General features: G+C 31.6%; 2 protein-coding genes across 5 annotated transcripts in view; one reads left to right on the top strand and one right to left on the bottom strand.

The window, feature by feature from the left end:
• LOC127729611 (uncharacterized protein C05D11.1-like) overlaps positions 1 to 5,835 on the bottom strand; it is a 44,094-nt gene extending 38,259 nt beyond the window's left edge. Inside the window, exons 1-3 of the mRNA XM_052237455.1 lie at positions 5,660 to 5,835; positions 2,575 to 2,657; positions 423 to 581 (exon numbers count right to left, since the gene is read on the bottom strand). Of these exons, the coding sequence (XP_052093415.1) occupies positions 423 to 581; positions 2,575 to 2,657; positions 5,660 to 5,807 (390 nt within the window). The 5' untranslated portion in view covers positions 5,808 to 5,835. The remainder of the gene's footprint in view (positions 1 to 422; positions 582 to 2,574; positions 2,658 to 5,659) is intronic.
• Positions 5,836 to 6,106: 271 nt separating this feature from the next.
• On the top strand, positions 6,107 to 26,844 carry LOC127729620 (protein FAM98A-like). 4 transcript variants are annotated; one of them, XM_052237472.1, is made up of 8 exons: positions 6,107 to 6,151; positions 19,748 to 19,923; positions 20,987 to 21,072; positions 22,431 to 22,534; positions 23,831 to 23,899; positions 25,336 to 25,497; positions 25,958 to 26,079; positions 26,627 to 26,844. In XM_052237472.1, the coding sequence occupies exons 1-8, from the start codon at positions 6,138 to 6,140 to the stop codon at positions 26,638 to 26,640; spliced, it is 747 nt and encodes a 248-aa protein (XP_052093432.1). In that variant the 5' UTR covers positions 6,107 to 6,137; the 3' UTR covers positions 26,641 to 26,844. The 4 variants fall into 4 exon arrangements, with proteins under 4 accessions (XP_052093432.1, XP_052093431.1, XP_052093429.1 ...); XM_052237471.1 differs by lacking the exons at positions 19,748 to 19,923; positions 20,987 to 21,072; positions 22,431 to 22,534; ... (2 more) ...; positions 25,958 to 26,079; positions 26,627 to 26,844 and adding exons at positions 13,395 to 14,659; positions 14,690 to 15,305 and having other exon boundaries at positions 6,114 to 6,151; XM_052237469.1 differs by lacking the exons at positions 19,748 to 19,923; positions 20,987 to 21,072; positions 22,431 to 22,534; ... (2 more) ...; positions 25,958 to 26,079; positions 26,627 to 26,844 and adding an exon at positions 13,395 to 15,305 and having other exon boundaries at positions 6,114 to 6,151.
• The last annotated feature ends 942 nt before the right edge of the window (positions 26,845 to 27,786 follow it).

Below are 27,786 nucleotides of genomic sequence, written 5' to 3'. Positions count from 1 at the left end.
TAATAAAAACCTCGCAATAATCTCTGAATTTCCAGTATAAAAAAAGCTTATTTTCTACAGCACATTGTATTGTATTGTCTTTCAGTAGATGCCTCCTTTAACTGGAGAACCATCAGTGTCAGAACAAGGTCCTTAATAAATGAGACAAGAAGGGTACAATATGCTACTCTTTCCTTGTGAAGGAGCCAAATAATCCAACATTTAACAACGGCATGACTATCTCAATTTGAATCAATGATTTTTTTTCTATAAACCACTGGCACTAACAAATAAAAATTTCTTACCCATTGGACAATTTGTTTTTAAATTATGTTTCTAGTCCAACCATTCCTTTAATTTACCCCTCATGATTTTCAGAATGATTTGCAATTATGGAATATAATATGCTTAAAAAGCTTTTTTCTAAAAAATGTATGGCATACCGTAAGTGTTGGATACAAAACATGTTCCACGTAGACTGGCAAGAGTTTGAGAAAACCTTCACTACCAGCATTGGTCATGGTATAACAAGTATGGTCTGTATCTGTCCAGGCATTGGTTCCTGAAGCTAAACATCTGTTGGCTAGTAAGTCAAGTACACCCTGTATATAACACATGAAAAATAATACATGCATTAGTGGGCTTCAAGGTCTTAAACAATATCATGATGTTAAGAGCTCAAGAAGTCAGTCAACACTAGTAAAATGCTATTCAGACCAGTATTAAATCAGATTTTACTGGACCGAATATATATCTCCGATAACTTTTTTTAGAATATTTAGTTAATAGTATTTAATTATTGCTTTACCAGCTAAATTTTGTTCAAATTCGTGATTAACAATTGCCCACTGGATCAAATGTCCACTGAACTATGCTGAGCCTCTGCTACAATATCAATCTGTGCTGAGGACCAGATGTGTTAGTGTAAACATATTAGAATACATGCTTCTCAGGTATAGATTACACAAAACTGAACAAAGCAAACAATTACTCTTTGCAGAGAACTAAAATACAAAAAATTAATTCTATTATTTATTTACACTGTTAATGAGATAGAAATACAAACATGTACATTTACAAGTATATATAAATTAATCATCAATTTGACTGTAGTATATAATCAAAATTTTATTTTTCTCTGTTAAAGGTTTCACATTCCCTCTTTCACAATCAGTAAGGTAAGACCAATAAAAGGGATTTTTAGCCAAATTGTGACTTGTGTAAATTAATCTGTAGGAGAAGGTAGTAACAGAGGCTTGCATAGATCACAAAACTATAACACAACTGTGTGCAATCTTAGATTTGTACAGGGACTTGCTGTTAGTAATTGGGTACAATATATTGTCAACAAAAACAGGATAAAGTTTATCTATCTGCAGGCATTTGTCATGCTCAAACAGATTACCTCTACTAGTCCAGGCATGGAAATCTGAGTCTAAACAACTGTTGTCTAACATGTACTTCAGTACTCACTAAGTACTAATGATAATACTTGATAGTTAAGAAGTAGAAAGTAAATTGAAAATGTGCACCATGCAATTAATTTTATAAAACTTGTAGAAATACACGAAATACTAAAATTTCTAGAAGAATTTCCAATGTTTTCTGGTTTATTGTATTGTTGGGTTGCTGTTTCACTGATGTTTACTTCCATATCTCCTTTATTCATTATATCAGTTCCTGGAAATTTATAAGCCATAAAAAGTTTGTTTAGAATGCTAATCAATTTTAAGTTTTTTTGGCTGTCACATATATTCATATAAAATCAAGGATAGTGGTGTTGAAGACCCACAGGCCTGTTTAACAGTAAAATGATTAATATATTGTCAAAAGCCGAGGGCTTGTAGACCAGTGATTGAGTCTACGAAGTATATGTATAATAATAATTTTCATTGAGCAATATTTACATAAACAAGGTTATCAGTTACCCTATTGAACTATCTAACATTTTTTTTTCTAGTGACCATTTTCATGATTTTAGTCTTACTAAACAGACAAATTGCATGTTACCCTCACTGATATCCAATTTATCCAGTTACAAAAATGTAGTTATTTGGGCTTTCTACTGTAACATTCAAAATTACAGGAGACTACCGTGGTTGAGAAATTTTTGAATTTGTTATCTGACATATACATGATACATCATGTGTACATTGTATGATCTAATGTGTATGTGTCTAAATTTTTGAATTAGTTATATGACATATATGATCTACATGTATAACTTCATTTAAACTTTGGTGGATAGTTGTCTAATTAATAATAATAATAATAATAATTCTTTATTTAAAGAGGGTTACACAGTTAGCTATAAAACTAATCTTCCCTGAGGCCCTCATGAAATACAATGAAATATAACAAACAATTACAAAATATCAAACAAACACACATATATGAAAAAATGAAATAAAAAATTGTTATGAAATATACAATTTTCAAAACAGGTAAAAATTACAAATTCATATAGTATTGGCATCATTCAAATTACCTCAACAATATCTTAAGTTTGAGTAATTGGCAATTTTTATTATAAAAGATTTTCTGTAAGAACATGTACTTTAAAACAAATTACGAAGCCTTTATTTATAACATTACCTTATAAGGATATTCTTCACTTCCTAAGAAAATAAGATGTTCTAATGTGTGAGGCAGACCATCATCATCATGAGCTTCTGTGGCTGAAATTGAGTGTAAAAAGTAAAAAAAAAGGACAACATCAAAACGTAATGAAAAAAAAATCTGAAGAATAAGAGGTTTTCTCTGGTTGAAATTATTCTGCCTGAGTATCTAGTTGCAATATTCATATGTTCATGATGACCGTCACAAATTGAGAAAAGTCTAACTTGACTGTTTACATGGTCAAAGTTACTGTAAATTCAGAAATTATTGCATGCATTTATTATTGCAATTTTTGAGGAATTGACAAAAATGCGAGATTAATTATTGCGATTTCAGAAACATCTGCATACAGATATGTGTATCAGATTTCAGAATGCGAGTTATTATTGCGATACTCATGGAGTCGCATTATTTACATTAATAAAAACCTTGCAATAATTTCTGAATATACAATACAAGCTAATTAAAAAATAAATAGTTAAATCCTTCCACAGGTTAATCATGTTAATGGGTTTGTCCTAAGTCAACAACCTATTCAGAGTTTTCTTTGTTGATATCCTTGTAATATATATATATGGTATATCCAGTTGTCCAAATGTGACTAGGGAATAGAAATACGGTCACGTTTGTTACTCAAAAATAAACTTTCTTAACTCACAACTCAAATTTTTTAGCTACATGTAGCAAAACTACTTTTGAAACTTGTAACTAAACTTTTTTTAATCACAACTCAACTGTTGTAACTGGCAACTTGACTTTTTAACTCATAACATGACTTTTAAAACTCACAACTCGACTTTTTCAACTTACAACTCAACTTTTTTAACTCTCAACCTGACTTTCTTAACACATAACTAGACTTTTTTTAAATAAAAACTCAACTTTCTTTAGCTCTCAACTCAACTTTTGTAACTCGCAACTTGACTCCTCGCAACTTGACTTTTGTAATTCGCAACACAACTTTTATAACTGGCAGATCGACTTTGATAACTCACAAATCGACTTTCTTAACTTGCAACTTGACTTTCTAAACACGCAACACAACTTTCTTAACTCACAACTCCACTTTCTTAACACCCAACTCCACTTTGTTAATCATCGGGCAACTCCACTTTCTTAACTAGCAACTCTACTTTTTTTCACTTCTAACTCGACATTTTAAACTTGCAACCTGACTTAAATAACTTGGAAATTGACATTTGAAACTCTCAACTCGACTTTCTTAACTAGAAATAAACATGATAAAAGAACAGAGTTCCAATGTCCCCCGCATTGCACATATTTTAATTTTATCTCTGTTCTGTCCAACATGTCCAAGGGCAATAACTAAAAAAAAAATTTTTTTGTTCTTTAAAACATTTTAAAATCATCTTACTAGAAAGTTGAAGACGAGAGCAATTCATGATATATTTAATATTTCCAAGGGAAATTCATTAAAAATATTTGATCTGCACTTATTTTCACAATTTTCTGAGACATTGCTGTTAAATACCTTTGATAAGAATTTGATAAAAATCAGGGAAAAATTGTACATGTGAGAGAACTTACAATGCAAATTTCCATATAATTATATTTCTAAGGGGCATAACTCTTTAAATAGTTGATCAGCACTGATTTTCAAACTTGTCCAAGACATTGCTGATATAAATTAACCTACAATATAAGTTTCATAAAAATCTGGCAAGAACTGTACACATGAGAGCGCTTACAATGCAATTTTCCATAAAATTAATATTCCAAGGGGCATAATTCTTTTAAAAATAGTTGATCTGCACTGATTTTCAAACTCGTCCAAGACATTGCTGATATAAATCTATGATATAAGCTTTATAAAAATCTGGCAAAAATTGTACATGTGAGACCACTAACAAAACCGGACATAGGGACGGAGGGACACCCAGCATTTCTATTTCCCCTGCAAAGCGTTGCTCGGGGGACAACTAGACGCTCGACAATAAGAAACCTTCATATACAATGTATTGAAGGCACGACAGGGTACATCTAGCAGAATATGGAACTCTTCTAAATATTTGAATTCTTTTGTAAATGAACAGTTTAATGGGTAAAATCAAAAGCAATACACAGTGGATAGAGATACTATAAGTTATCTACGTTCATATCCGTAGATATGGATATTTTAACACCCTGAAGTATCCAAGTACACCCTGAAGCAAAGCCGAAGCGTGTACAGGGTACTGAAGGGTGTTAAAATATCCATATCTACGGATATGAACGTAGATAACGAATTTATCCCCGGTCTTAGTCCAAATCTTGCAATTTTTAGAGAAATTCAACCACAAAATGTAACGTGAAAGCAACGTTTTTTTCATTTTTTAAAAATCTTTTATCGAAATTTGGGAATTTGACATATTTTTAACGGGGTGTAGGGTACTACCTTTGGTAGAACCCTACAGGTAGTCAAATATAAGACGTTTTTAATCCAGAGACAGAGAAACGGGAATTGGTCGAATTTGGCGCTCAATGTTGTGAGAGTTACATCATAGAAGGTGTGATGTCAACGTGGGTCATTTGGATAGCAAGGTCAGTAGTCCCATTCACTGACAATGTTGCAGCCAAGTGATGCATTTACTAAAATGAGTGCAAATGATCGACATAATAAGATAAAATAGTTAGATTAAATATTTAATTACAGACATCATGGATAATCTACAGAATTTGATATTTCACAAGGAACAACCCTGGAACTAAGGAAAACGTGTGTGATGTTCCCCGTTGTAATGGGTAGCAACGTCCGGGTATACGGGTTAGCAACACCCAGGGGCTATGGGTTTTGTAACGACGTGCGTTAACCAATCAAAATCCTAGAAATATACTAAGCCGGGGATAACTATGGCTGTGTTTGGATATACGCCTAAGGCAGCCTATGGTTACCCATGGGTATCTTTAGGTACCAATGGTTTGATATTTTGATATATAGAATATCAAACCAAAGGTACCTATGGATAACCATAGGCCACCTCTGGCGTATATCCAAACACAGCCATAATTTATCATCATCAACATCATCAAAATACCATGCAGCTGTTCAGTATACCCTTACCAAGACAGAAGTATCCATTGACAAGAGGACCTCCAACATCAGCTATGAAGATAGTGAGACCAGTTTTATTAGATCTATATTTTGATACTGGTATATTTCCATCTGCTTCGACTGAATATACCAGTTCAAAACTTGACTTTTCCGGCATTGTTGAATTGTGTTGGTTGGTGAAAGGTAAACACTAAAGACGTTCCGAAAAAAATGCTAAATTGACAACTACAAGAAACGGACACAAATTTAGAAGTTTGATGTGAGTTGTTTGGTTTTTTTTTTATAAATATCGCCTGTATTCGACTTTTGCTGATGCAAAATATATTGTACGGGCATTCATTTTTTGTGTTATTTTATTATTAGAAATATATACTGTCATACAAAGTGACTATGTCTATGAGCACTGCCGACTTTTAGCATATTCTGTGCGGATCATTTCTAGCATTTTCTATTCATTGTCCATTGTCTGCGAAAACGTGCGTGTGGCATGTCTAGAATGGGGTAAAATATTACATTTTAGCTGTTAATTTGAACATGTCATTCTTCCAAATGACAATGAAAGAGATTTTGAGTTCATGATAGTCATGGTTTTCGGTTGTATACTCAAGAAATTATCATTTCCATTATTTTCGAATCCTAGCAACTCAGCAAAAATAATTTATCACACACCAAAAAAAAATAAAAAATACAACAAACAAAACAATTTATGGATGAACCAGACCCTTTATTTGCCTCAGACTGATCATAAGAAATGTATTTCTGATTAAACCTAGTTTATTATGAAACACCTCAAGCGTTGGTAACATGTTACAACACTTTGAATGGCGCAGCCTGTCTGACAGAAGAAAAGATTCAAGATTGGTAATGCTATACAAAGTAGAACTCAAAAAGGTTGCAATACCTAAAAATAATAAATTAATTCCACAAAAAAGACAAACAAGACATTCAAATTCGAACAGCTTCCAAATTCCATTCTGCAAAACAATAGTACAGAAAAGAATCCTTTTTTCCAAGATGTATTTACACTTGTAGGCAAATTTTTCCGCCATTACTTAAAGTCATACAAGTTCCTGTAAAATTTGACATCACAATTTAAAAAGTTTGACGTCATAATTAAAAAGTGATTGTTGCTTGACGTCAGAAGATTATTCGGAGACAGATCTAAGGTCATTCGGAGACAAAATTCAGCTAAATACCAAAAGTGTATAACGTTTATTACCGACTGGAACAAACTACCTGATAACATTATAAATTGCACATCAGTAGACTCTTTCAAATCTTCAATTTTAAAGCATCAATATTATCTCAACTATCACATCAAACGAAAAATACATTGCATTTTTCAAATTTTATACGCTTGTTTACGGGGACGAATTATGGTATACCGTTGACCGTCTGTCCGTCCGTCCGTCGTCAACATGACTGACATTAATTCAAAAACGCTTTAACCAATATGCATGAAACTTTGCTGAATTGTTTATATCTATTGACATGAGCTCCCTTTCGTTTTTTATAAATTTCAGATTTACCATTTCTGAGTTTTGGTCCGAGTACACAGTTATCGTCCTTTGATTTTCGTTGTCCACAAATGTAGTCCCTAGTGTTGACAGTGTGTTACTTGCCATTTTTTTTTATACCCCTTCCAAATTTATTTCTCCATGTTTTATGACTCAAATAGCAAGTAGGGGGGTGAAATGACACTGTAAAAAAATTTGGGTCATGAATTTTAAAGTAAAGTAGTGATTTGGTCCAGCTGAAAAATGTTAAAAATTAGCACTTCGGAAGCTGTCAAAAGATTTGAAGACCCCCTTAACATAAAATTGTCCATATTTTGAGTTAGAGCCGATGAAGTTTTCTATAATTTTGATATAATTTGTCCCAAAAATAGTACAACACACTGTAAAAATATTATTGAGAAAGCGCAGGTGGGATTTTTTTAATTTTCATTTATTGTCTAAAAGAAATGCACTACGAAATAACTGTGTACTCGGACCTAAGAGGTGAAATCAGGAAATATAGAATCTGTACTTTGGCAACTTCCCTGAATGATTTGATGATGTCAATTTGTCAAATAGCATAAAACTAAAGGATTTAAACTTTTATTTGATAGAATTTCTGCAAAAATGACCAATTTGGGCATATTATGGTCAAAATAAGCATTTCATAGCTTTTTCAATTTTGATGCATAAGTGGCATTCTGACTTTCTATCTGACAGGTTTTTATGTGTCAATATTTGTGTTTCTATGCTTCAATCCAGTTGTATTACTCATTTGTGAACTCTGAATCTACAGAAAAGAAGATTATCTCAGACAATATGTACAAAATGTGTTGTATATATGACCCTCGTCTAACGCCCTGTTTGGATCAAGTTAAATGTGAGGAGCTTGGAACATAAAAGTTGAAGTCCATAATAAAGACCTCACTAAATTTGTATAAAAAGCACTTAACAATGTCTTTTGTACCTGTTTCATGTCACATAATATCTTTCTTTTCTTCTGTAGGATAGCAAGTGGTTCAAATATAAGCTTGTTGCGACTAAAATTGCATGCATGTTTTTCACTAAAAAGTGAAAAATCTTTGTATCAGACCATACTGTCAGCAAAAAAAGTTGAATGCAAGAGTCTTTTTGTGCTCAGATTTATTGTATCATGTCACCTGAGTATAGAAATGATAGAAAAGACACAAATTTTTATTTCCTATAGCTTCAATATGCATTTTGAAATGTAAATATGTGCTACGGCCTAAATTGACCCTAAATTATAATCAGTCTTACTTGGCCTAAGACCCTTTTAAACTAATATGATATGTTATTTGTGAGTTTTCTTTCCATTTAAAGTACATTAAATATATATGTAAGGATTATTTATAACCAAAAAGCTTTACAAATTTAAAATTGCTGGAAAATATTACATCTTCATGTAAGGCCCCCCTTCATTGGAAAACCTCCATTTTTAGGCACAGGCTCATATAAATTTGACTTTTTTATAATTATGATAAGTCTGATAAATCAAATGAGTACTCAATTGCTTTTAATACATAATATTTTATATATTAAGGCATTTCAAAAGTATTTTTTTGCAATATTTAAATTTTTTAAGCCCCAAATGTTGATAGTTGAAATTTTTCAATTTTAACGTCTACATTTAACACGCAAAGTTGAATATAGAATTAGTCATATTGTCTATAATATATGTCCTATTGCCATGAAACTTTGTAGGCAGTCTTATAATTTATTAAGCTTTGGTCATACCAAGTTTCATTAAGATTGGTCAACTTTTTCTACCCTATTAGGTCCGAGTACACAGTTATCGTCCTTTGATTTTCGTTGTCCACAAATGTAGTCCCTAGTGTTGACAGTGTGTTACTTGCCATTTTTTTTTATACCCCTTCCAAATTTATTTCTCCATGTTTTATGACTCAAATAGCAAGTAGGGGGGTGAAATGACACTGTAAAAAAATTTGGGTCATGAATTTTAAAGTAAAGTAGTGATTTGGTCCAGCTGAAAAATGTTAAAAATTAGCACTTCGGAAGCTGTCAAAAGATTTGAAGACCCCCTTAACATAAAATTGTCCATATTTTGAGTTAGAGCCGATGAAGTTTTCTATAATTTTGATATAATTTGTCCCAAAAATAGTACAACACACTGTAAAAATATTATTGAGAAAGCGCAGGTGGGATTTTTTTAATTTTCATTTATTGTCTAAAAGAAATGCACTACGAAATAACTGTGTACTCGGACCTTTTGGGGTTTTATTCATTAAAAAAGGGGTGATTTTCCAGTTTTCGGATAATAACTCAAAAAAAATTTCACCAATTTGCATGAAACTTTTGTAAATTGTTCATATCTATTGATGTGAACTCCTTTTCGTTTTTTATAAATTTAAGATTTACCGTTTCCGAGTATTGGGGTTTTATTCATTAAAAAAGGGGGGATTTTCCAGTTTTTCAGACAATAACTCAAACAAAAATTTCACCAATTTGTAAGAAACTTTTGTGAATTGTTCATATCTATTGACGTGAGCTCCCTTTCATTTTTTTTATAAATTTAAGATTTACCATTTCCGAGTTTTGGGGTTTTATTCATTAAAAAAGGGGGTATTTTCCAGTTTTCAGACAATAACTCAAAAACAATTTCACCAATTTGCAAGAAACTTTGGTGAATTGTTTATTTCTATTGACATTAGCTCCCTTTTGATTTTTATAAATTTCAGACTATACATTTCCGATTTATGGGGTTTTATAGATTACAAAAAGGGTGATTTTCCAGTTTTTCGGACAATAACTCAGAAATGCCTTTAGCATTTTTTATGAAACTTTGGTAAATTGTTTATATCTATTTTTGTAAGCTCCCTTTTGATTTTAATAAATTTTCGATTTTATGTTTCCGAGTTATCAGTCAGGGGTACTACTTAAACAAGTGATTTCAGAATCACTCCCTCGAGTGATTTTGGCTGTGAAATATTAAAAATTTTCTCACAGACTTTTTAAAATCACTGAAACAAGTAATTTTAGAAGTTAAAATGTAATCACTTTAATAAGTGTTTATAACATTTTCTTGATATTTTTCCCACAAGCTTGATTTTTTTATTGGTAAAAAGACAACAATTCCATTGAAAAAACAACTATGTATATGCAGAAATTGTCTTTTGCTTGATAAGCCTGACACTTTTACAGTTTTTTTAAAATATGCAAAAACTGGAATAGTTTGTAGATCAGGTCATAACCTTGAAGTAGATCATTCTAACTCTAAAGAAAACCAATCAGGTTACCTAATATTGTTGATCTTTGTCTGATAGTAAGAGTAGTTAATGAATTTTTGATTACAGAAAAATTCCCAAGGGTACTTTTAAAAGCTTTAGCGCACTAACTTACTGCCCAAGCGCACTGGTGAAATTAATATACAAAGAAAAAGGGATAATTGATTTATGTAGGAAAATTATAGAAAAGATTGTGAAAATATGGAAAATCAATGAAATTAGCATTTGAAGATCAAAGAAAACACTAAAATCACTTAAATAGGTGATAACTGAATTTATCAAATCACTGAAATAAGTGATGATGAAATCACTTGTTTAAGTAGCACCCCTGACTGGTTATAAGATTTTATTTGTTTATTGTCTGACAACAGATTTACTAAGTATTACGCAACAGCACAGTGTATTGCACAACAGCAAGAAATCTTTCATATAACCAATTAAGTTCTTTGACTACATTTATTCAGAAACCTATAATATATCAAATATTTAATTACAATCCAAATTCAGACCTGTATCAAGCTTGAATATTGTGTCCATTTTTGCCCCAACTGTTCAGGGTTGGACCTCTGCGGGCGTATCCAGCTGCGACAATGTCCTGTGACAATCTTCAATTTGTTGAAGGCGGTCACTATATGGTAGAAGTAGAAGTACCTATCAATTTTTTTTAGACACAAGACATTACATGAACATACTACATAGCCTTTTGCTTGGCATAAATTATTTGTACTTGCATGAGCAACATGATGGGTGCCACATGTGGAGCAGGATTTTCTTACTCCTTCCGGAACACCTCAGATTATCCCTGGTTTCTGGTGGGGGTTTGTGTTGCTCAAGCTTTAGTTTTCTATGTTGTGTACTGTTTTTTGGTCTTTTTCTTTTTAGTCATGGCATTGTCAGTTTATTTTCGACTTATGAGTTTGAATGTCTTTGGTATCTTTGGCCTCTCTTTTATCACATGCTTAAGGGACATGGAAATGGACCTTATTGATGTTTGGGAATATGTGACACATGAACCTAGAATTTGCTACTATTGAGGTCATACATCCATCAGTTTTCTTTTTGGCGTCTGAAAATCTCTCTTATAACTTCAAAGTTTACGAGAATGGCTATGATGTCCAGTAATGGTGGACAAATAGTAATAAGGTCAATATATATATAGAATCCTTCCCCTGTTTATTTACTTGACAAATATCCATTTATGTTGAAGACATTAATTACTGAATATCTATCATCTTATTTTTGTTTATGAATTGGTGTTAACAATGAAAGAGAGAAAAATCTGTAGACATTGGTATAACTAGTGTATTGTCATTATTCTTTTTGATAATCTAGATAATCAGAAAAAAAACAAACATTTTTGACAAATGGGTGAACTATTTTGTGAAAAACCATTTGTTTCAATTAAAATTTCCTCTGTTTAAAAAAAAAAAAAAGAAGTAAATAACAAAAATACCAAACTCCAAGGAAAATTCAAATCGTAAAGTCCCTTATCAAATGGAAAAATCAAAAGCTCAAACCAATGGAAAACAACTGTCATATTCCTGACTTGATATACACTGTAGGCTGTGCTCTGCTGTCAATCATTGGTAATACTAGCTGCGGAACCATGGCTGTTATGATCCTTATGATAATTTTTAACAATTTGCTGACAAACATGTACATGTAGATGCACGAATTGTCAAAAAAGATCATAAGGACCATATAAGCTATGGTTCAACAGCTAGGGAATGCATTATACACATGGATTTTATTTAGTTTTACTTGAACAGGTAAATAACTATGGTGGTAGAGATATGATGTATAAGCAAATGATAAGTAATATAAAATCTTAGAATTAAAGTGTTGTTTGAGTGTCTTCATCATAGTATCACAGTAGTTATATGGCACAAAAACATTGAAAGAAATCCCAATGGGACTGTTCTATTGCAAGGAATGGGTATGAATATGTTAACTTGTCTAGCATGTCTAGGACACCGTTGACTTAGGGTTATTTACAGTTGTAACATTATGATGATGATTTTTTATAATCATCATAATAGTATTTTACTTACACCAGTTTAATTGTATGACAACAGCAAAACAAGAAAAATATGAAGTTTGAACAAGAATAGCCTTATTATATGTATTTTTCTGGGATTTTGAAAAAAACTTTACATATATAACCTAGAATCCAGACTGTTCAATCATTATCAATTCTGTTAGAACTTTTGAAGTTCAATGGCCGTTACCGCAAGTTGACTATAAAATTCATCTACATTTATTTCTATCATTGGAAATGGACTTGATGGAAAATGAAGCAAAAATGGATAGCAGATAAACACAAACAAAAAGGGAAAAGGTAAGTTGTTTTCCTCAATTAATTAATGTGTGAGTTTGAATGAATAGGATACAAAAATGTTTTAAAATATTAAAAGTAGATTTGGTTGTTGCAGTGTTGTGATATATTGACTAGAAGCTGTTGTCATACAATTGAATTTTTGGTAAATAAAAACATGTGAAATAACAAAAGATAGAATATAATCATCATCATCATGTAGATTTATGATTTTTAAAAGACGAAAAAAGGAAAAAATAGGAAGGTTCCATCACAAGAACCAAGGTCAATATTAATTACATTTTTTTTTGTTTTTAATACTACCATCATGACCATACAGTTTTTCTTGATTTATAAGAGTGAATTTGTCTAAGTAAACAATCAAAAAAGTATTTTGAATTTAAAAGCAACTGTCATTTTTCTTGCAACCTTTGGAAAGACTAAAGGTCATTAAACACACAGGTACAGTTCTAAGTGCTAAGCATGAATAAGCATGAGTAGTATCTGTCATATGCCTGTGAGGCAATTTGATCTTTTAAAAGAAGACCAATAAAAAGCACTCTAACTTGTAAAAGGATATCATAAGACATGTACATGTGTAATCAAGAAACGGCCCCCCTTTAACATGTTTAATATCTTATGATCAACAATAGTATAACTTTTTATTTCAGTGTGTGACTGCCATATACTGTACCTAGTTTCATCAATAGACATCCTTATCTAGACAAGCAAATATCATCAACACCCCTTTCTATTTCTGCTACAATGGAAAACGATATTTTAGATTCACTTGAAGATTTAGGGTATAGTGGACCTGCCCTAGATGATGGAGTTATTAACACTTTTATAGAGAATGGGCCATGTCAACAACAATTTACTGAATTAGTAACTTGGCTCACAGATCAAATAAAATCCTTCACTGGACTAGAAGAACATGTTAATCCAATAACTAGTGCAGATGATTCGGCAGAGTTTGTCATGGAGCTTAGTGGCTTTCTCCGAGAATTGAATTGTCCTTACAATCATTTATACGAAGGAGGCCCAGTTACAGAGAGATTAAATTCTAAGGAAAACAAACTACAGCTGTTGGATTATTTAACCTCTGAACTAGCTACCATCAGAGTATTAGCTGTTAAAAAACCTGGTCTTCTCAAAGCAGCAGATCAGAATAAACCAGAAGAAATGAAAGAAAGTGATGTTGCTAAGCATTTAAAATTTATGTTGATGGGATTAAACTTTCCTAAACCACCTGCAAATGTAACATCTTTTCAGTTATTTAGCAAGGTAGAAAATAAGATAAAAGAAATACTAACAAAACATCCTATGCAGGTGGGTCAACCTTTATTAAAGGCCCGCCTTTCTGATATGCAGTGGGAGCAAATCTTAAAAATAAATGATAGTTTAACGCTAGAATATCAGACACGACGAGAAATGTTACTTAAAAGACTAGACGTTACTATACAATCGTTCATGTGGGCTGATAATGCAAAGAAAAAACAAAACGACATTGCAGCAGTCTACCAGCCAATTAGAAAGTTGCTAATGGGGAAAAATTCTATAAGTGTTGCACAAATACTTGCAGCACGGGATGATTTGACTAGATTAGAGAAAACAAGCAGTGGTGAAGCAAGAGATAAAACTAGATGTGCAATAAATAAAGTTCGTATTCCAAAGGTCCCAGATAGAGGAGGAAGAGCATGGGAGCTGGAGCCTCCACCTCCTGAAATGCCATCATTTATGAAAAGAGTTGATCAGCCACAACAGCAAAGGCCACAAAGTGGCAGAGGACGTGGTGACCGAGGACGCGGTGACCGAGGAGGAGGTGGGCGTGGAGGTAAAGTACAAGGTGGTTGGGGAGATAGTCAAAGTCAACAGTTCTCTGGTCAGTGGAATCAGGGAGGAGGTGGTGGTCAAGGAGGAGGAGGATACCAAGGAGGTGGAGGTGGTGGCTATCAGGGAGGAGGAGGTGGTGGTTATCAAGGAGGAGGAGGAGGCGGTGGCTATCAAGGAGGAGGAGGTGGATACCAGGGAGGTGGTGGTCATCAAGGAAGAGGTGGAGGAGGATACAGAGGAGGAGGTGGTTATGATCAAGAAGGACGTAGTGGTAGTGCAAGAGGCAGAGGTGGGAGGGGTGGTGGACGTGGAGGAAGAGGGGGAACTAGATAAATGATGTTAATGCTTTGTTGAATTTTTCTGTCATTGAAACTTTATGCAATTAATATCTTTTTTGAACTTTTAACAGTTATTTGAAATATAGCTAGCTTTTGTTCCTCTCCGACACGGAATTTGGCTTGCAAAATTTTATTGATAAAAGCATTATTTTTTTTCTTTAAGAAATTCATAAGTGATATATTCATGAATCTTATTTCTATTAACATGCAGATGTAATTTACAGTTTATTGGATTAAGACACTTATCACTGATGATAAAATGAGTACTACATGTATTAAGTGCCAGTCTTTGTAAGAATCCGCCAATTAAGAAAAATTTCAAAACATGGGCGAAAAATACCCACAGACCTAACCACCCTATTTTGAAGGTACCCTCATCCTGAGTTAGAAATGGTAGGTTTTTTGTTTCTCCATGTCCATGATGTCTGGTAATTCGAAAAGATCTAGACAAATTTTGGTTAGAATGATAGCAAATTACGGGGTTATCTCCCAATAAATGTTAATTTCTAGTGCATTTCAACCAAATTATATCTTGAATTACCAAAACAGGGAAATGAAACAAATGTTATATTCATGTACCATTATCATGATTATACATTCTGAACTTAAATTAATGCAAAGCTGAGCGTTTAATTGTTTGTCGATTTTCACCACTGCCTGATTCTTAGGCAGATTGGCACTTAAAGTCCATTAATATTTTATTTTGGTGGCAGGATAATTAAATTTCATTTGCATTAAATTTCATTTTTGTTTAGAATTAGATTATTTAGTCATATCTTCTCACAATGTTTAGTAAAGTACTAGAAATACTGGCATCTAGTATTTGCTAATGATACGGGTTTATAACAATAAGAATGTAGTAATTTTATCAGTGTTTATAATACATGTAAATTAAGAAAAAAATCGATTTCTCCTACCAGCTCTATTTTGAACCCAACATGGATTGATGAAGTAATCAAATTCACTTTGCATAGTGAGTTTTCAGCCTTTACCTATTTTAGCTATATTTTCAGCTACAGTGATTGTGGGGTAACAATGCATTGTGGGAATCAAATACTTATTCTTTGTTTTAGATATAGTTACAAATGTTCAATACAAAGCATTTTTAAAATATCACATTTTTGTGTTGAAGTAATAATTCCAAGATATATATTGCACAGAATGCAGTAAAAAAATGTATCAGAAAGGGGAAATAAAAATAAGGCTTTCAAAAATGAAAACAACATAAGAAGCCAAAGTTATTTAATATTTAAATTTTGAATTATTTTGTATTGTTAAAAACAACATATTTTTTAGGTTAGAAATGTTATTTATAATAAATAATGTTTTGTCCGGACTACAGTATAGACAGAACAATTCAGTTATGAAAGTCATTCTCACTTGCGCTGTGTTTAGTAAACTAAGGTGATTTGGACACAAAGATTCAAAAACTTTCCAATATACAGAGGTACAGAGTAAATCATTCACATTTGTCGATTTTAACTATGAAAGATCACCACCAAACTTGATTTGAAACAGGTTGATTAAACTGTAGTTTAATTGCTGACGCTTTTTGAATGTTTGTGTTTAGTTTTTGAAGCAGTTGTATTTTCACTATTTTCATGGTAATGGCTCAACTGCAAACATTGAACAATATAAATTCAAATGCTTTATAATAATAAGTATGGAAATCCTAAAATTAGAACAGCACAATTAGGGATCTGTTAAATGAAAATCCTAGAATTAGAACAGCACAAATAGGGATCTGTTAAATGGAAATCCTGAAATAAGAATAGCACAAAGAGGGATCTGTTAATCATATTAAACAGAAATCCTGAAATAAGAATAGCACAAAGAGGGATCTGTTAAACATATTAAACAGAAATCCTGAAATAAGAATAGCACAAAGAGGGATCTGTTAAACATATTAAACAGAAATCCTGAAATAAGAACATAACATATAGGTATGTTAAACAAATTGTACCAATAGAATAATTTATGTAAATTGTTTGTCCTGTGTAATTCTGTTGATGCTTGTATTAAGTGTAAAGTTAATTGTTAATAAAGTATCTGAACTTGTGTTGGCTGTGAAAATATTTTAAATATAGAGTTTCTAAATACCAACTTGATACAATGGACTTTGCTTAATATGGAGTATACAATAAATATTCTACTCATTGTGAATTACTGTGGATTCATTTATTTTTGTTGATATCAATTTTTGGTGGATTGAGGAAATTTTGCATTTCCGTGGATATCTGATTTTATGGTTTTTCCAAAACTTGAATACAAGCCTATAGAAAAAGTGAACTTTGTTGAATATTTAGATTTGTGGTTTACCTGTACCTACAAAATACACGTAAATCAGTATCCCACGAATAATATTGAATCCACAGTAAAGGGGGAAAAACAAGGAGCAAAAAGAGACAGTTTTTGATGAGCTATGTGTGTGAAAACTATAACACCATAGGGTCATGGAATGGTTTAAACAATGAGCATCTGAAGATTGATTTATTGAATGATTGGTGTTGAACGCCACTTTCATGGCGGTCAGTTTGATTGGTGTAGGAAGCTGAGTGCCTGGAGAGAACCACCAACCTTTGGTAGGAAAACTGACACTTCTAGTCAATTAAGATTGGAGTCCTGCACCTGCCACGTGCAGGAATTGAACTCACAACCTCAGTGTTGACAGGCTAGTGATACAGTAGTTCAACTACTTAGACCAAGGCCCCTAGCATCTGAAGTAGACACCATGATATAAAATATAGGAGAGGTGATGTCATTGCAAAGGATACCCCTATCCATCAAAGACTCAAGAATGATGAAATGAAGATATACAAGTATGATGTGAAAAAGGTTTCTTGACATGACAACATGTAGAACTATTCATATGAAAAAACCAATGGCCTGATTTATGTACAAAACAATAATGAAAAACATGTATGATATACACAAATGACAGTCTTTTAATAAGACAGGCATATACAAAATGTGGTGGGGTTAAAAGTGTTTGAAGGTTCCCAACCTCCCCTTACCTGGGACAACATAATTTCAAACAAAAAATCGGTTGAAAAGGGCTTTACTCATCAAATCGATACAAAGCACTAAAACAATTACAAACAAAAACACTAGTATTCACTATTACCATGATTACTGAAAACTAGTTCAAAACCAATAAGAACTAATAAATAAATCATGTTACCAGACAAAATATCAATCAGTACACATTGAAACGACACCATAAATCAATACTACAAAAAATCTTAAAATCAACAACAAACTCCCTGAAAATTCAATTTATATATATGTATACATTTGAATAGTGCATTCACATTTATCCAACATATCCATTTATTACCTGATCTGGACTAAAAGGGACAAGTGAGTTATTTCAATCACTTGGGGTCCATTGTCTGTTGGCGGCATAAACTCTTTAAAAAAACTTCTCTGGAACCACTGAGTAGATTTGGTAAAAGTTCAGTGTGACAATTCCTTTGGGTACCTATAAAAAAGAAGATGTGGTATGATTGCCAATGAGACAACTCTCCACAAGAGACCAAATGACACAGAAATTAACAGCTATAGGTCACCGTACAGCCTTCAACAATGAGCAAAGCCCATACCGCACAGTCAGCTATAAAAGGCCCCGAAATGACAATGTAAAACAATTTAAACGAGAAAACTAACGGCCTAATTTATGTACAAAAAATGAACAAATAACAAATATGTAACACATAAACAAACGACAACCACTGAATAACGGGCTCCTGACTTGGGACAGGCACATACATACAGAATGTGGCGGGGTTAAACATGTTAGCGGGATCCCAACCCTCCCTCTAACCTGGGACAGTGGTGTAACAGTACAACATAAGTACAAAAAGTACCTAGTTTATGTTTTACTTTACTCTATCCCAGATTTTCATTCGTCAACAAACATGACCGTTGTTGCTAAGAGTAAAAATGTATTTTTTGACTTGGTATCTCAAAAACTAATGCTGTTAGAGCAAACTTGACTTGTTGAAATGATAAGTATTTCTCATTTTGGAGTTGTTGCCTATGAAATAATCATTTCAAACAAAGTTTGCAGATTTTTGCTAATTACTTAAAAAATCTATGATAGACATATAGATAAAGAGAAACATGAAAAGTGGCAAAAATGACCAACGAGACGAGATCTACAAATAGATCAACATGGCCGAAATTTTCAGTCTATTCCTTATAGAAGTTCTAACTCAAAAGGCTAATTTTTATCAATTTCTTTTTCTTTTCGTTAAAAAGTTGAATAGTACAATAGATAGAAACTGTAGCAAAAAGGATCAGCTAGACAAAATCTGTGAATTGACCGAAATTTTCAGTCGACTTCTCTCAGGAGTTAATGCCTATTAATGATGGTTTCACTAATTTTATATGAAAAAATTATGTCAATAAAGAGTGTAATCAGCTAAAATGATCAGCAAGACAAGATGAAGGATTTTAAAAATGAATATTCTGGCCTGGTAAGAACTGAAAGTGCAAAACCTTGCTAAAAACAGAATGAAAATTACTGTTTTACCCAACAAAATATTTATCACTTTAATACCTGAATTATAAAAACTTAATGTCAAAAATATCAATTTGGAATGAAATGCCATAATAAAATTAAAAAAAGAGAACATCTAACTCAACCATGTCAGCTGAAAAGGTGTTACAAATCACAGATAAAATGTTAAAAAAAAGCCAAACTTGATGCCATAGTTTGCGCTCCTACATTTAAACAAAAATCTGATTAATTTATAATAAAACTAAATATACATGTTTTTTTCAAAAAGTGATGAATGTTTTGTCATCCTGAATATTGCAAAAGTCACAAATATTTTATTATTTTTTTGCAGAAAGTGTGAGATATGCTCGGAGTGTGTTGCAAAGTACAAGTGCCCTAGGTGCTTGGTAGGAAGTTGCTCATTAAAATGTGTTAAACAACATAAAACTGTCAATGACTGTAGTGGAATAAGGGACAAGACAGCTTTTGTGGAGATAAAACAATTTGATGATCGAAATCTCCTGAATGGTAAGTGCATAACTATTATTATTATTTATTGTAGATTCTGTTTATTACAAAGAAACAAACAAAGTCATTGATGAATAAACAAGAAAACAAAGCATATCAACATTACCGGTACATGTCCGGTATAATAATCAACAGAAAAGCTTAAAAAACAGGCTATTATTTGAACTTGGAATTATTTTTAATTATGGAATTTGCATTATTTCTTGTGCTTGAAATTTTTAATGAATTCCATGTTTATTCTGTATTAATGTTCTGTGCGGCGCACAACACTTTCTATTACAAAGAAGATAGCACATTTTCAATAGAATGTACTGTGCCGCGCACAACACTATCTATACAAAATACATTGTATGGAAAGTGTTATGCACCGCTTAAAACATAATAATACAGAATAAACATGGAATTTATAAAAAATTTCAAACACGAGAAATTATGCAAATTCCATAATTAAAAATAATTCCAAATTCAAATAATAGCTTGTTAAATAATGTTAAAAGTGATTTAATTAAACCCTATGCAAACAAAGATAAGGTGCACTTCTGAATGAATAAATTTGTCTGTCCATGAATCTATTAAGGACAAAGCCTAAATTGTTGTTTGATTTCTGGTCTGAGATTGCTCTGAAGATGGAACTCCGAAGCCCTTTTTGGAGATTTGCTTGGGACTCAATTTCACTTCCTCAGCAGGCCAAAAAAAAATCCATCAGACAACAGAGCAATATCAAACTAGATGACTTTAAAAGAAATTTTCAACAAAGGTATTACACTATATGAATAAATACATGAAGGAAATTAATTGTGATCAAACATCATGAAGGGGAGATAATTTTACTGACAAATTGAAGGTAATTGAAATTATAATCTTCTTAAATTTCTAAATTGGCATGAAATTTTGTGGTGATGTCAAATTTCACTTTAACAAGGAATGCATGAATGCACTACTTCTGTTTGCTTCATACTTCATTCTCTTTTCATGAAATAGAAATTTCTCACATACTTTGTTTGAAACCAATTATAACATTATAAATGTAAAACTTTACTAAAATGATATATTTCATGAACAGATTACAGATTTTTAGAGGAAGCTGGTAGGAAAAAAGACAACACAACAAGAGATGAGTTGAAGAGGAAGAGAGAGAAACCAAATTTTGTAATTATATACATGTAGCATTATATTAGGTTGATTTAGAAAAATTTTAAAAAACAAATGAAAGGACAAAAGCAGATGCTCATGAGACAAGAAATCACTAAATACCTAGAAATATAAGAAAAACAAAAGAAATATAAATAGTTAAAAATTCCATTCATCATTTTGAAAATCTCAAGATTTTTAACAAATCAAAAACCTCCGCATCCAATAAATAGTGCCAGACTGACTCACCTTGCCAATAAAAACATTTCATGAAACAACTGTTAACTACGAGGGTCCACCGAATTCATAAGATTAAGATGTGAGGCTTTTGTCTAGAAACACATACCTTATCTGTTTCAATATTAGATTTAAAAATTAAACTACATAAATCAGCATTTATTTGAAGAAAACAAATATTTACATGAAAATACGGATATTGTGTTATTAAAATTTACTGTTACAAAATTTTGGAAATTATTTTAAATCAAGGCATATATCTCCCTCATGCAAAGCTCTGATTCCTTACCCGTATTTGGTGTTGAATTTTCAAATATTTTGGCCTCGAGCATCATTGAAGAGACATTTATTGTAAAATTGGGCATCTGGGGCAGAAAATTGGTACTGTTAAAGTTATTACTGATTTGTATTATAGAAATAAAAGTTTTTAATGATGTCAGTGAAATGACAAAATAATATAAGTCTTTGCACCAGTTATATCAAGGACTGATCAAACATTAATTTTATAATATTTTATTGTAACAGAAAAATATTTCGGGTAAACATTGGTTTTTTTTCTGCAGTGGTGAACTACTTTGGAATTGTTGTACTAATGCAGTACACACACATCTGATAATCTGATTACAAAAATTTGCTAACACATATGTAAACACTAATTTCACTGACCAATAGTATTGTCTTTAGTCAGTCTACTTTTTATTTGTTTGATATGAATATGAAATGAATATTTGGACAATAGAAAAATTGAACCATCAAACAATGTTCTTTTTTGTGTTGAAAATATATTTTTATACTTCAATTCAACAAGAAAACAATTTTCCTTACACAGAGTGTGTGAATTACGTAGTCACTGATAAGTGCACAATAACGTGTCACCTGACATAGAAGCTGTAGTGACACATGTGAATCACTTTAATCATCTCACATCTGTGTCCTCTATGTTATCATCGTCTGTAATGTCCAGTTTGTATTGATCCACAACTCCTTGAAATCAGCTTGACCAATTATTTTTTTACCAAACTTTCACATATTCTTCGACATGTCGAGGAATATGTACACCTGCTATTTTATTTTTGATCTGGAAGACTCATGCATTGTGTCTTACATGGTCAATTAATTTGTTTTTGTTGTTACTACAGCTAAGAGAACTTCACAAACAAGCAAAGAGAAGAAGAATAGACTTACAGATAATGCCATATCCTATGGATAAAAGAAAAAATAATGCAACTACATACAATTTCAGGTAAGAATGTGAATTTATTATTGAATGCTTGCAAGCCTTCTAATCCCTATTTTATGGTTAAAAACATTTTTCAAACTATCTCTTGTGTTTATTCTTGGGAAAGTACAGGGACATTTTTGGAAAAAAATCAGATATAATCAGTACAAAAGGATTCAACCATCACGCTTTGAAAAGCATATCTTTTACCTGCTTAAAAAGGTTTTTGGGAAGAGAACTGATAAAACAAAATTAAATTCTAACACAGCAAAGTGCCAACCAGACAAGAAATTTCAAAAAAATTAGATATACTTTTAAAAAGTTGACTAACTTAAGTACCATAGCAAAAAGGAAACTGGAAGCTGTAACATCTGGTCTGAAAATTAACAGAATTGTTTTTTTTATAAAATAACTAAAAATAGTTTCATTTAATATTATTATTAGGGCTATTCCATTAAAATGTATGTGGGAGGGTAGGAAGGGAAGCTTAATTATTGAATGTGGGTTATGGGTCTTTTTTCAGAATGTGTCTATTACCATTATGCAAAATTATCTATAAATGATTCTTGGTTGTAGGGATATTTTGAAAGTCCTTGCCTACCCTCCCACATACATTTTAATGGAATAGCCCTTAGATAGAAGAAAAATATTGTCATTTAAAACCAGAATTTCAACAGTCCACGCTACAAGTTATGAAAAGTTCTTGATAACTCACAATAGTATGTTCATTCCTTATCTATACATAAGAATAGTAAATATATGAGGATAGACAGTTCTAAAGTACTTTTCTCATTTGTAAAGGTACTAGAACACAAGATATTTTTCAATGTCACATCAAAATTATAGATAGTTTTCAAGTGATGTAATTTGAGTTTGAGTTATTTCCCTTGGTAGTTATCATGTTGGAGGACAAACTAGTTGATTTTCTTATTTTGGCTTACTAAATTAAAACAAGGGTACAAGCAAGTTGGATAAGAGATCCTGACTAGATTGCTGTAATGAATTATACAAGATTTAAACAAATCAAGATTGCTCTGAAAAAGACTTTTTTTTCTAAAGTCTTACTCAAATTAAATCAATCAAAAACTATCTATAATGTATGTTTAAATGATGCTTCTTATGTATTATTATATTCTAATTTAGATTCTATATAACTAATGCTGCAAAAAATAAGGAACAGAGGAAGTCTTAGTTACAAATATATAAATAGTTCAAATGATTATATATTGCATGGAAATTACAGAAATTACAAAATAATGATAGATTATTGATACATATAATTGCAGATATGTTCATTAATATTTAACTTTTTTTTTATAGATCTCAAACTATTTTATGGCAGATTAAATGGATATTTCCCAAGTCTGATGGTTGCTATATTGATACAAGGTAGTATAGACTATAAAATTCACTTATTAAGATATTTCTTTACCATTTTACAAAATTGCTAGTTTTCCCATAATTCCAAAGATCAAAGAAGAAAACACTCTGTCAGCGTATATTTAATATAAAGATAAGAAGATGAGGTATAATTGCCAATGAGACAACTCTCCACCAGAGACCAATTAATGTAGAAGTTCCTCTGGAAACTTGTTATTAAAAATACTATGGTATCAATGTTATATACCCTTTATTCTGTAAGGAACAAATACTGCAATATTTCTTTCAGTGGAAATAATATTTTAGAATATTTCTTCTTTTGGAACTAATATATATTATGAAGGAACTTCTATTCCATAACGGTTTCAAATGCAAAATTTCCAAAGAAATCACCAAGTCAGTCAATCAAGTGCAACCCTGAGATCAGTGGAATTAAAAGTCCAGGATTGGAATTTGTCTATTGATTGCAAGTCATAAAGTGTCTTTGATTGACAAGTTAGTTGAAAACAATTACCTGTACAGTATGCAATTCAATTCAATTCTTTGTCACTTTAAGCACATTATGCTTATCAGTACCAGAATTAATACAAAACATATAACATAAAATGGCATAATACATCAGAAGAGCATATACACATCTATTATTTTCCACTTACAGTTCAGTCCTATGATTAAGTGCATTTAATAAGAAATGACTATATTAATAATTTCACATTAAAAATTCTCAATTTTCTTATCAAAGTGTCTATCATGTACTTGAATGATATGTAATTGTAAGTTCTAAATATAAATCTTTTGGGGAGGAAAAATGAAGATCAATCAAATGAACAAGATGATAAAAAACATGTTTATTAAAGTATTCTTTGTACTTGTGCAAAGAAACATGTATACTCACAAATGTATTAATATACAACTTATTGATAACTAACCCCCTATTTTTCATTCGTTTCTTTCACAACCAACTATGTTGAAGGACTTATCAAAAATCAAAATCCAGATGACAATACACAAACGAACACATAAAAAAAAACAAAATAAAAGACTTTTGATAAGGACCAAACATCATTCCTACTTTTTATGAAAGTTGGTAATCCCTGAGCTTTAAAATTTTGAGTTGTCTCGTTTAAATAAGAACGCGAGAAGACATTATGACACCATCATTTTGTGTGCAAATTTATGTGTGTTTTTTATGATGATTTAAAGTAGTTGAGGAAGAAGATCTTCCTTTATTTGTAAAAATCAAACAAAGAACACTTATATGAATGCGTAAATTAAGCTAAAATTTTATTTTGGGATAACTTGAAAAACATGGAAATAAGGATATGTTATGCAACCTGCATAAAAATATTGAAAAACACGTCTGAATTAATAAATTCACACTTTTCTCTTCTTAAAGAATTAATGATATAAAATTTTGCTTATGACATCATGTTTTCTTTTTTCAGAGTTTCAGAAAAGTCCATATTTAAAGATTTATTAAAGAAATATATTGATCCAACTGAGTCTGATCCAGTTTATCGACAGAAGTTAAAAGAATACACAAAGAAAGGACTTGACGAATGTAACTTATATATGAAAGTGGAAGGCCATCCGGCAAATGATCTCAGGTAATTATGATATTATTGCACTATCATGAATGTATTACTACTTTGCAACTAGGAAAATTAGAAAACAGAAATTTCTGAATATTTTTTAACCATGTTAACTGATTCCAGGATTAGGTGGGGCGCTCCTGAGAATTCAGAACTTGATAATCTTATTTTGACACAATATTGGCTATATTTTTACCATTATTACATTTTTTTATGCGGGAGGTGCGGCATCCACCAAATGCGCCCCCGTCTGCATCCACACCTGAAATGCAAGTTTTTAAATATATTATGATCCAACCTGTGTAATAGAAAGAATCTCTCTTATTTTAGGAACTGAAAAGAGACTGGAAACTTGTAGTGCAAAAGTATTAAAATTATTCATTTCCAAAAATTATGTATACTTGATAGTTTTTTATTAAGAATTAGGATGGGAAAAATTTTATTTGTCAGCTAATTGTATGCATAAATTTTGTAGATACTTCATGTTAGACAAAGACCAGTCCATTTTGGATAACCTAGAAGGAATCACTGTTGTAGAATATCCAATTATTTATGTTGAATTTGGTGATTGTTCCCAATACACACTTATGGAAAAAGGTATGCTTTAATGTTAAGTTCAAAATGATCCTTTTTTACTTTATCCTAGACCATACCAATTTTGTGAACATTTAAAAATCAAAAGAGATGTAATGTATATATATGTCAATGAGACAGTATTCCAAAGACACAAATAGCCATACATCATCTAGAGCAATATTTTTTCAAAATGATACGTTATATCCCGTCGATTTGTAAGAAATAGTGTAGCTGATAACTTAGAAAGTAGTATTATTTCCAATGTTAAGGACACTTTATTCAACTTGTAAGCATGGAAACAGCTTCATGGTAATTTTATAAAATAAACAAAAACATTTTGTATCCAGTTTATATATAGGTATGCCCCAAAAAAAGTTCTTAACAGATCTTTGATAGTTTAATGAAAACATGTCCAACTACACAAAATGTATTGATATTGATGATTTTTTTTAATATTTTCCAATTAACCTTAAGACATGCGACTGTATCTTTTGTCTCCTCCATTTCAGTTATATAATTGTAAAAAAGAAAATAAACATTTGTATGCAAATTTAATTGTTCTTTCCAGGGACCAATGGTTGAGAAGGAAACAGATATTACACTACATATGTTTATGTAGAGAATTTCGATTGAATTCACTCATTCCAAGCGACTCTAAAAGGAAATATGCAGCAACTACCAACTGATAAAATGTGTACAAAATGATAGAATTCAAAACTTTTGTACTTATTAGCTTTATTACCTGTGATATGAAGATCTAAACAATGAATAAACTAATGTCTTTTATATTGTGATTTTCCTGCTATATTATGAATATAATAAATACATGTACTTTCAAATATTCAATTTCTCATAACCAAACATCACGGCTGGTAATCTACACACGCAGAACAATCGGTTCTGCAATGAAAACCGTGAGAGGATTTTCCGGTTATGCTTGAGTGGAGTAATTGTCACCGCTTCGAAAGGTATGTACATTTCTAAATCGAAATTTTCTAGTTCAATTGATCATAATATTGAAAATCGGAGAATGCTATGCTGTGGTGAATACTTTAACGAAGAGACATATGTATCATTTACTGTTGTGCATGGAGTAAAACTCCTACAAAATCAGTCGTCCCACGAGTAATTGATGAAAAAAGTGACATTTCAATTTTGAGATGGTTCTATTAACAGACCTACAAGTTCAAATTTAGTTTTTAATCTGTTAACAGGATTGAATGTCGTTTTGGGCGGCGTGTACGCTGTCTGAAGTTGATAGACGTCTTAATAAATCTAAAAACTGCCAATTTTCATTATTTCATGCGTGAGGGGATCTGTTCTGATTGAGGACATTGTGAATGCGTGAGGGGAAGTGCAAACATATCTTTATATCGAAAAATGCAACAATCACTTCAACGACAAAATTATTTTATATCTCTTACTGTGTGACGTTTACATTCTGACGTCAAACACGCGACTCTACACTAGAGTTGATGTGGACCTTGCCATTCAGTCACAGGCCTTCAAATATTTCAATCCTTTATTGGTTGATTTAAAATACATATATAAGTAAGCAATGAATGTGGTTGTTAAATTTGATAGATACTTTTTTATGCTTCTTTGTTAAATATTTGTTTGTTTTTGATCTAATTGAGATTGTGACACGGTGATGACTGCTGACCCCTATTTTGACAACTTTACCTATTATGTCTGTTTTGTTCACGCATCGTTGTAAATATAATGGAA

The sequence above is a fragment of the Mytilus californianus genome, unplaced genomic scaffold (genome assembly GCF_021869535.1).
Source record: "Mytilus californianus isolate M0D057914Y unplaced genomic scaffold, xbMytCali1.0.p SCAF_2, whole genome shotgun sequence".
NCBI classification, from domain to species: domain Eukaryota; kingdom Metazoa; phylum Mollusca; class Bivalvia; order Mytilida; family Mytilidae; genus Mytilus; species Mytilus californianus.
Note: the sequence above shows the minus strand (reverse complement) of the source record. Positions and strands in the feature narration are given on the sequence as shown.

Bases quoted from the DNA above. Each gene is read 5' to 3' on its own strand.
- LOC127729620 (XM_052237469.1), top strand. From the start codon at position 13,489: ATGGAAAACGATATTTTAGATTCACTTGAAGATTTAGGGTATAGTGGA.